The 10,815-nt window shown below is 36.5% G+C and overlaps 1 protein-coding gene across 1 annotated transcript; it reads left to right on the top strand.

Annotated features, from left to right (window-relative positions):
* The first annotated feature begins 4,776 nt into the window (after positions 1-4,776).
* On the top strand, positions 4,777-10,086 carry LOC144451228 (monocarboxylate transporter 12-like). The gene is made up of 6 exons (XM_078142028.1): positions 4,777-4,945; positions 6,394-6,579; positions 7,354-7,895; positions 8,185-8,389; positions 9,129-9,293; positions 9,911-10,086. The coding sequence occupies exons 1-6, from the start codon at positions 4,777-4,779 to the stop codon at positions 10,084-10,086; spliced, it is 1,443 nt and encodes a 480-aa protein (XP_077998154.1).
* The last annotated feature ends 729 nt before the right edge of the window (positions 10,087-10,815 follow it).

Below are 10,815 nucleotides of genomic sequence, written 5' to 3'. Positions count from 1 at the left end.
TGTTACTAATTCATGGATTTCACGACTTCTCCTTGCAAACCAGTGTTCACACTATTCACATAGTATATACAGCACTGTATGAATGATAAAAAAAATTCTACACAGAAACATGTGGTGCGTTATGGGATATTCCATTATTTCATACACAAATCAAATGCATTTTCATTTCAAACCATTCAGTGTGCACATTATTAAATCACCAATTAGGCCTAGTGGTGAGCTTAGAGATCAGACTGGCCCGGGCCAGACGATGTATACCCGACAATATTCGAAAACATGTAATCTCTGCCACTGTTTTCTCACTCTTAGATTACTGTGATAGCATCTACTCAAACTGCAACCTTACACTTAAAGCCAGCTTGCAACGCATTGTCAATCTTGCAGTCCGCATTCAATGTGGTCTGAAAAATCTGATCACGTTACTGCTGCTAGAATCTCATTAGACTGGCCAACAATTCAAGAAAGGCACGTTAAACATTTCAACAAACTTGTTATCAAATGTCTCAGAAACAAAGTTCCATCCTATATTTCAGATCTATTGACTACAAACTCCTCAATTCATTCGCACAATACTAGAAGCAATTACCATATCCCAAATGCGCATAATAGATCTTTTGCATATAGGGCATCCATTGTCGCAAACAATAGAATCAAATAGCTTTATGTTTTTTATGTGTCATTGTAGATTTTATTTTCCACCTTACTGTTTTTATTGTATGTGTTCTGCTTTATGTACATTTATTTTTTTTTTCTTTTAACATCTGCACGAAAACCCATTTATGGATGCAGTGTTTTAAGTAAATTAAATAAAAAAAAAATAAATAAAAAAATTAATTACAGATAATAATTGCAAAGCATGTATAGATACAAAAAGAAATGAGAGGATATTAAGAAAATGTGCATGTGATTGTGTACCCCAGATACAGGATTCAATTCTGCCTTGTGTGCCTGTATGTCAACAGAGCCCTTAATCATGTTGAATTTGACATTGGTGAACAAACTATGCAAACAAATATATTGATCTGCAGGTACACATGACTGATTTAAATCTTACATGTAACATCACATGTGCAGGTAAAAGGTCCCATCTTGATGTTTGAGTGTGTAAGTTATGAAAATGTTCCATTCATTCATTAAATATTGAGCCACTGTTGTTTAAATCTAATTTACCCCTAAATCATAACATGATCAGATATTAGAATAAGACAACAGCAGACCTGGAGGTGTTAGCCAACAATGTTCCTAACAGCGGATAATTATGCAGATGTCGTCTGTGAAAGAGTGTCCGTGGTCGAATTTCAGTTGTGTTAAATATTTAAGTCCTTGGTTTAGAATCCTTCTTCACGATTACAGCCTGTATTTGAATATAATATATCACCATATGCATTACACCACGGCTGTGTCATAGACTGACTCGCACCAAAAGCAGAAAAGGTCCCGAACAATTTGATGTGTAATCAACACCGTACCCAAACATATGTCACGAGTGAACAGAACAAGTATTTCAAATCAAACATTCAACACATTTGTGATAAGAGAATGGAGTTAATAATTTACATTGAACACGTCAACCTCTTAACATGTACACGTGATGTTATATCTTATGACATTCAAATCAGTCGTGTACTCGCCACTAGGTGTCGTCATCATCAGCCGATTGTAGATATTAGGTAGTTTGATATCCGCTATTCTATAAATCTTGGGGTTGATAATATTCAGGTGTAAGTGTGGAATTTGTCATTCTGATGAGGAAAGTCGACCAAAACAATTAAAAAGGTCAATGCTAAAAACTATGAACTTCTTATGCCTGATAACCTTGGTAATTCATTTGATCTTGTGCTGATGAACATTTATATTAAAGGGGTGGTTATATTTTAGAGATGTTGTGTGTATGTGTCTGTGTGATCGTTTTCTCAAAAAAACCCGGCTGGCTCAATTCATATAAAAAAAAACCGGCTAGCTCAATTCATATAAAAATAGCGTACATATTCTTTATATGGCAATATCTTAAGTTATAGTTATACAAAATTCAGATTTCTTACAGTTTGGCATAACTGTTTGCCATTTAAGGGGTATATTCTGTGTTATAGTGTAACCTTCTCCATTTTCACTTTTGTGTATAAGGTTTAGTTGTTAATATGTATACATGTGTCGAGTACTGTAACAAGCCTGTGACGGATGTTTGTATGTTGCCACCAGGTGTCAGTGTGGAAGAGGACACCATACATGGGGTAAGATCTCGCTACGTCGGCATATTCCATTCAACTATTACTTGAATGAATGGAGAAGCTAAGAATTGCCGAAGAATGGTTTCTAATTCATCCTATATTAAGTAACACTAATATTAAGTAACTCCCAACTTCTTTTACAAAGTTCTCTTTAAAATGGTTATAATATCTGTAGCTAAGAATGTCCATTCCAACAATTATTGCGTGCAGGAATGAAAAATTAAAGACTTTGCCTTTACTGAAGGCATTCAGTTTAAATCTGGTTAGGTAATAAGATCTACTTGGCAAGGGAGGATAATTTTTCCATTCCATGTATCCAAGCAATTCACTCACCAGTGTAGTCCTCATGAAACAACCAATGGGAGGCGAGCTTTGGAGAAAGATGTGGACTCAGGGAGTATAATTTACATGTTCAAAAAAGGTTGGCATGGTTCTTTTTGGGTAGCAAATGTTATTTCAATCATACAAATATGATATGACTTTGATTTCCTATTTTGCCAGTGACATGTATTTATTACATACTCAATTATGTATTGTGTACACTTCTTTACACATGCTGCATTCACACCAGGAATGAAAATTGGCTGTTGCTTCTTCAAGTTCAACCACAGTAGCAAGGTCAAGTAGTGTACTATGCCTATAGCTAGCAAAAAGTTTATGCTTGACATTGATTTGAGCTATACGCACAACCCTCAGCTTACAATAACGCTTTCAACATTTCATTTTGTGAAATGTCGCCAAAACAGACCGACGCGATGGGAATTTAAGTGATGCGCACTGACCAGAAACAATTCTTATGGCCGTATCAGTGAGTCAGCTCGTTTCAAACATCGTTCATCGATCGTCATTTAACGAGCGCCGACATGGTTACGTGTGACCTAATTCAACGGTTACAATGTTCACACCTAAGCTGTGCAATTGCGTGGTTAGTTTATGGTGCATGTATGTTGCCACACAGTGCCACACATATAGATATGTTATTCTATTGAGATAGAATCTCTGAATCTCCCAGGCTTCTAAGCCCACGGACACGTACTTGTTTGCATTTTGACCGGGCTGAGATAGGTAGAGGACATTCATGCGCTGACGGCATGTGCATAACTCCACTAGATATCTCACGCCTGCTGTTCGGAGCATTGTTGGTCAACAAATTCAGGTCTGTTGTATCCTAATCGCAGTATTTGCTAGGTTTGTGGTACGGGGATAATAGTAGATGTTAACCACTTGACCCACACCATGGAGGTAGGAAGGACTACCTCCATGCATACAAGTAATAAATGGGAAAGTCTATCAAATGGTGTACACCATATATCATGGAGGGGACCCCTCCATGATCTATGTGTACATCTAATATGTCAAGAGGCAGATTGTCATGCTTGTTTAAGTTGTGATGTATCTAGTCCTGCTTAAAGACAGGATAACTTAGAACTATATATTTGGATTGTCCCGTATACAGGGACAATGTGATCAGGTCAGTACAGAGCCCCGACTATCCCCTTCAGAAAGACAAGACTGTGATGTCACCTAACAGGAGTGTTTTCAGCTTTGTGTGTATGCCTAAAATAAAACAAGGTACGGTTGTTGGATATACCATGGCTGTTTTAGGGATACCCTTATAATGCAGCCTTGAATATACTGACTTTAACAAACAGTTCACTGCTATCAACTCAGTGAGCTACATTATCGTAAAACCAATATTTACACTGCCCACGTTGAATGCATGTATCTAATAGTTGTACTTTGTAACATCGAAAAGAAGCAGGCCGATGGTCATTCTGAGGGATAAACCATTTGATATTGGGGGGGGGGGGTGCGTGGAGCAATTGCAGCCAACATAAATTATGTTCTCGAACCTTTTTTGAAATGCAATAGCGCGGCATAGAGAATTACCAAAACCTAGTCCCCAAGCCATTGATCAACAGTTTTTACTTATTTGATGTCTACATACATACATACGTACATACATACATACATACATACATACATACATACATACGGACGGACGGACGGACGGACGGACGGACGGACAGACGGACAGACAGACAGACAGACAGACAGACAGACAGACAGACACATACATATATACACAATCATATTTGCAAAAAGGCAACACGATTTAAACATGGGAAGTAAATAATGAGAGATATTGAACCATATTACTTCATCAAATGTTAATCAGATCGGAAAAAAATCGTTAAAGAAAGTACTAGGGAGCAAAGCGGCCGTGTGTGTTTGTGGGGGGGGGGGGGGTTAGGTATTATATAATGAGGTTTCCATCCAGCCCCAGGAATGTTTTGAAATGAAGGACTAAAAGTATTATTTTAACATATTGAGGTCATAAAATTATCCTCTCCTGACCACAAAATTTAGATCCATAACGTTGATAAGAAATCTCACTGTATAATTTTAAATGGTGGGTTATGAAAGATAATGTTTTGGTCAAATAGGCGGTTTGGATATATATTTGACACATCATCTCCAGATATATGTCTTACATTTCTAGGTAGGACGACAGTGACACAGATATCCTGATGTTTACATTTCCAACATGGTCGACAGAACACCAATATCGGGTGACCCTCCAGATGGTGGATGGGGATGGGTCATCGTCATGGCAACATTTATATCCTGTGCGTTGACTGCAGGGACTATGTACGCAATGAGCGTCCTCTTTGTTGCCTTTCTGGATGCATTTGGTGAATCAAAGTCAACAACAGGTTACAATATTTATGACACATTTTCCAATATTTCACAGTTCCTAAATGCGTGAGGGAACATAGATATGAAGACAGAATATGATGGTTTGGAAGTGATTATTGTCCTTGCAATGTTCATAATTATCCTCCTGCTCACTTCAGCCATCATGTGTGCTTTAGTGGTACTCTTTGAATAATATCTTTCCATTACAATTTAATCCAAGTGTAAAAGGATTAACCGTTCGTAATGTCCTTATTCATAGTGGTTACATTTCAACCAAGCAGTTGCTATGTATATCCATGGTCATAGTTACAAGGGATGCTTTAGGTACGTTGCGCATCTTTTACCAAATATGGAAATTGTTTGATACCTTTATTTGTTAAGACAAAAACAAGATTTTAGCACGTATGATATATATTGCCAGGTAATGTTGTGGAATAACAGTTAATTGTCTAGAGGAATCCATAAACTTTGTAAACTTGCATGTTCATCTTTGACCTAAAACACGATCGCTATACACACACTCTCGACCATTACATTACTAACCAGTTGTCCCATAGCTATCCGACCAGGGCTAAAATCACTGATAGCCTTCCAATTCCAAAAGTAATTTGTCAATTAGCCAACACAATTTTAAATATGCAGCTATCAAACTTGGAAATCTGTGACCACAACAATAGGAAAGTCCAACAACAGACAAATATTTAAGGCGAAACTAAAACAGTATTTTTTAAGGGGATGACTACATTTTACCGACCCTTTAGCTTGCCTCTATAATTTCATTTTTATGTATGTTTTTTTATTTATTTATGTTCATTTCATTTGCTACACCGAGAGTTTCTGTATATTTATTAAATTTTCCACTGACATGATTGATCTCCATCACTATTCACATGAGATGTATCTTTTTGTTGTATCTCGTACCCCAAATTAGCCTTCATTTTCATGAACGTTGGGTCCATGGACTTTGATTAATACCACGGGAACTATTCCATTGCCCCCACCAGAATTCTGTTTTGTATTACTTTCAAGGAATGCGTATTTTCTTTTCATTTTCTGATGGAATAATTTCAATTCAATTCAAATCAAATCAAATCAATTCAATTCAATTCAATTCAATTGAATTCAGTTCAGTTCAGGTCAGTTCAGCTCAATTCAATTCTATTCAATTCAATTCAATTCAATTCAATTCAATTCAATCCAATTCAATTCAATTCAAATCAATTCAAATAAATTCAATTCAGTTCAATTCAATTCAATGCAATTTAATTCAATTCAATTCAATTCAATTCAAATCAATTCAAATCAATTCAATTCAGTTCAATTCAATTCAATTCAATTCAATTCAGTTGATACGTCGAGTTCAAAAAAGGAATCTCTTACATTAATACCTTAATTTCCCAACATCCAACCAGATATTTCTGTAAATCTTACCTTAACTTTGTCACACCTTCATTCTCTATTTCAGCATGGGTTGGTTCAATTTTTTTGTTTGTATTCAACCTTGCACTACCACTTTCCATTTCTTTGACAAGAAAGATTGGACATCAGAAAACTGTGATGTTGGCTGGTGTAGTTGCCTTCATTGGACTATTTACAAGTTCCTTTGCAACAAATCTGGTAATGCTGTACTTTACATTTGGTATTATTACAGGTAAGTAGTATTTAAGAAATGTATGGCAAACATCCGACGGTATTTTTATCAAAGCATTTTACAAAGCTACTGTGCGCATCATTTGGATTTTACATGATACCATAAGTCAGTGTCCTGGCAATTTCAAACTGTTTTTGTTATTAATATCCCTAATAATTTTTCATACCACGAATCATGGTTCAAGTGTAAGGTACTGCATATCAATTAAATGACTTTAACATCGGGATATTCACCTACATCTACATATGCATTGATTCCTGAATGTACATGTGGACTATATTTCCAGATGTCGAGTGTAAGGCGGGTGGTTGACAAGACTCTAGCCTAGAACCTCGCTTTGGATTTACTATCTAGAAAGTTGTCTACACCAAGCCAAGTCAAGCCTTTGCTCCTTGTAGCACATAAATATGTTCAAAATGTGAACTTACCAGCAACGGCTCTCCTAAATCTAAATGGATTGACATGCACTTGTAATTAGCTATCCTCCTAATTTCAGTCACATGTTAGATTATCACAGCTATTAATGGTAATCTTTTAATTTCAAAGATGTTGCTGTGGTACGAAGGGCCATATCCTGGTGGAGAGAGTGGACTCCTAGCAAGGGCCCGTTCTATTTTTACTTCGTAATATTCTTTTATGCCTCAGAGGTTGATTGTTTTGCATTAGTAGTTGTCTAAGGGTGTGTATTAAATGTCATGTTACATAAGTGAAACACCAAGCCTACATCATTTTAGCTGTAAAGTACTAAAACTTTATTATTATATTTGTTTCCAGCTATTGGCTGTGGGCTATCATATATGCCTTGTATTGACATGGTCGGTAAATACTTCAGAAGAAGACTCTCCATAGCATTAGGATTGGCAGTGGCTGGAACTGGAGGAGGACAGTTTGCATTGTCTTTGATCTGTCAGTATTTGGTAGACACCTATGGCTGGAGAGGAATGCTTCTGATTTACTCTGGAATGGCCTTGAACTTGTCTGTAGTAGGATCCCTCCTGTGGCCGTTGAGATCGAGAAAGAATGATAAAGATGAAACAAAGAATCTGAAAGAATCAAACGACTCAGACTCGGAAATGACAATGATGGAGAGTTCATACACGTCGGAGACTTTGAAAGACATGAGTATTTATAAAGACAGTAGTAAAGGTACTGAACTGTACACCAAACAGACAAGCCTCCCTAGATGCAATACTTACTGTAAATCCTGCCTATCTATTATGTTTGATATGTCATTGCTTCGTGAACCAGTCTATTGGTGTCAACTTATAATCGCTGTTGGACAGGGTGTTATGCATGGAACTGTATTGGTACACATGGTAAGTTTAATTTCTTCGTCGTGTCCAAGTGACCAACATGATAGGTCAGTACAACTTGCAATACACGTATGAGTATATTCATGACAATATGAAATAGTAGTACCCATATCAAGATATTTCAGTTACCTTTCATGGAGTTTGCACAAAGGGGCCGGGTAGTCAGAACCATACCACAAAATATAACATTACACATTACCAAATCACAGTGTCTATACCATAATCATCCTTGACAGAGGAGTATAATAAACTGTAATACCAAATTAATATATTAGTTTCATTTTCTTGAAAGGTTCGTCGTGCTCGAGACTTTGGTATTTCAGATACATACAGTTCTCTCATACCAGCTGTTATGGGTTTGATACAAGTCATTACACGTCCGGTCTGGGGTGCTGTAGCTAACATAAATGGTTTGAGAGCTAACATTCCATATGGTATTTCCATGGTTATGTGCGGTCTCATAACCATTGTCAGCATGTACACGAGGAGCTTTGCAGGTAATTATAGAGCGTTGTCCTTTCTTGTCCTGTTTCATTTCATTGTTTTCATTATAAGTTCGTTAAGGAACCTTTATATAAATATAAACTCTTTTGATGTTGCAACTGGTTGACCTGGTCTTTTCAAACTAAATTGCCACACTCAAAATAATATGAAATAAGTGGTGGTAGTTTCTTGTTTTGGAAGTGTGTCTCAAAACCAACTAACCGATATGTATAATCCACCAACAATGGTAATATGATGGCCTTATTTTGTGGACGACAAGGCGTTAACATAATGTAATTTCAACTTCTATTCATGATTCACGACAGTTTGAAAGTGAAACTTGAGTATTACTGTCATGCATTATCAATGGACAAACACTTCCCTGATTGTGAAAACCGAAGTTCATCCATGTATAGTAGAAAATGTCTTCCACTTATTTTATTGTAATTGCATATCAGCACATCATTATTGTCGATGGCTCGTACGCCTCACAACTCTGCAGTCTGGGTTCGAACCCGCCAACCGTCGGCCAGGTTTGATTAAAATGTAACCAGCAGGGCTGTATGTAAGAAGGGTAATGCTCAGTTTGATCCTGCCGAAAAACCCCTGGTTTTCCCCAGGTACTTTGGTTTTCTCTTTCTCTCTGCTGCTTCAACACTAGGGCACTAGTGCGCTGCTTTTGTGGCGACCATTCCACAAATTTATTTTGGACGAAGAAGGATAAATATTAATATTAGTTTTATTATATTACAGGTCAAGCCATCTTCATCGTTATTTTTGGGATATCAGTAGGTGGTTTTGAATTGTTAATATCTATAACTGTGTCATCTTTCCATGGAGCTGAAAATATTGGATATGGAGCATCACTCGTGTTTCTTACTCAGGGAGTAGTCATGCTGCTTTCATCCCCACTTGCTGGTAATAATTTCTATAATATATTGAGGATAGTATAAAATGTGTGTCAGTAATTAATTTGGGCTGAAAAACATTTATGGATTTCAGCTTATTTGTTCGTCTAAGGCTTCTCTCCTGAAGCTATGTATGTATGTATGTATGTATGTATGTATGTATGTATGTATGTATGTATGTATGTATGTATGTATGTATGTATGTATGTACATTGTGTATGTATGTATGTATGTATGTATGTATGTATGTATGTATGTATGTATGTATGTGTGTATGTACATTGTGTATGTATGTATGTATGTATGTATGTATGTATGTATGTATGTATGTATGTATTTATGTATGTATGTATGTATGTATGCATGTGTGCATGTATGCATGTATGCATGCATGCATGTATGTATGTATGTATGTATGCATGTATGTATGTATGTATGTATGTATGTATGTATGTATGTATGTCTGTATGTATGTATGTATGTATGTATGTATGTATGTATGTGTGTATGTGTGTATGTGTGCATGTGTGTATGTATGTATGTATGTATGTATGTATGTATGTATGTATGCATGGATTTATAACTGTCATATTGTGCTAAATCATGTTACATCACTTGTTCTTATAGGATGGATACGTGATGAAACTGGAGTCTATGACTGGGCATTCTGGATGGCAGGAGTTGCTATTCTTTTGTCTGCAGTGATTGCATTCCTTCTGCAGGTCGTTGAAAGAGTGGTCGAAAAAAGACGACAGAAAAATAAAACAGTGGATAAAGAATCGTCCACTCATACGAACATGTAAACACTTCAACTTACTTTAAGATTCAAATGTCAAATTGCATCGACAAATCACTGATACCTTGAGAGATTGTGCAATATAACTTTTAGTCATTCCCTTATATTATTCAAGATGAAAACGAAAGTATTTGTCGACCAGTTTGTTACTCATCTTTCGTTTCTGAGTGCATGAAGTTTTTTCATTTGATTGCTTAAACCAGATCAACCAAATAGAATTTGTGTGGACTGGAATCCTTTAGTATCCGGAAAGAAGCAACTGAGGATGTGGTTGAATGATATCTTCCATACACGTAATTACATAAATGAAGACAAAACTATAAATCGAACAATTTGATTACGAAATGTTAAAGCATGTATAATACCTACTATGTGTAGGTGTACATATTAGTCAGTCGGCGTATGTGAAGAATTGAGACATACTTTATTAAATTTTACACAGGTGGTGTTCATATCATACCGAGTCATATTCCTGGCAATGCTCATTGACGGTGGTGACCTTTAAATTCAAGATGGCGTTCAAAATGGCCACCAAAAATATACATTGTCGAATCCCCGTCGTTTAGCTACAATGATGGAGTAGCTTTGTGTGGCGGAGAGGCCATACAAGTACATTATAAGACACGATGGCTACAAAAATGGATCCTAGAAGCATGATTTAATGTCCCTTCCTTGTGGGATGCGATGAACTGATTGTTGTGTATGCTGTGTATAGGGATTGACTTTCATCAGGCAC

Source organism: Glandiceps talaboti, chromosome 21 (assembly GCF_964340395.1).
Source record: "Glandiceps talaboti chromosome 21, keGlaTala1.1, whole genome shotgun sequence".
Taxonomy (NCBI): domain Eukaryota; kingdom Metazoa; phylum Hemichordata; class Enteropneusta; family Spengelidae; genus Glandiceps; species Glandiceps talaboti.
This window is presented reverse-complemented; position numbering and strand designations above follow the sequence as displayed.

Bases quoted from the DNA above. Each gene is read 5' to 3' on its own strand.
- LOC144451228 (XM_078142028.1), top strand. From the start codon at position 4,777: ATGGTCGACAGAACACCAATATCGGGTGACCCTCCAGATGGTGGATGG. The intron at 6,580-7,353 runs GTAAGTAGTATT...ATTTGTTTCCAG, and splicing joins TACATTTGGTATTATTACAG to CTATTGGCTGTGGGCTATCA. The intron at 7,896-8,184 runs GTAAGTTTAATT...TTTTCTTGAAAG, and splicing joins GAACTGTATTGGTACACATG to GTTCGTCGTGCTCGAGACTT.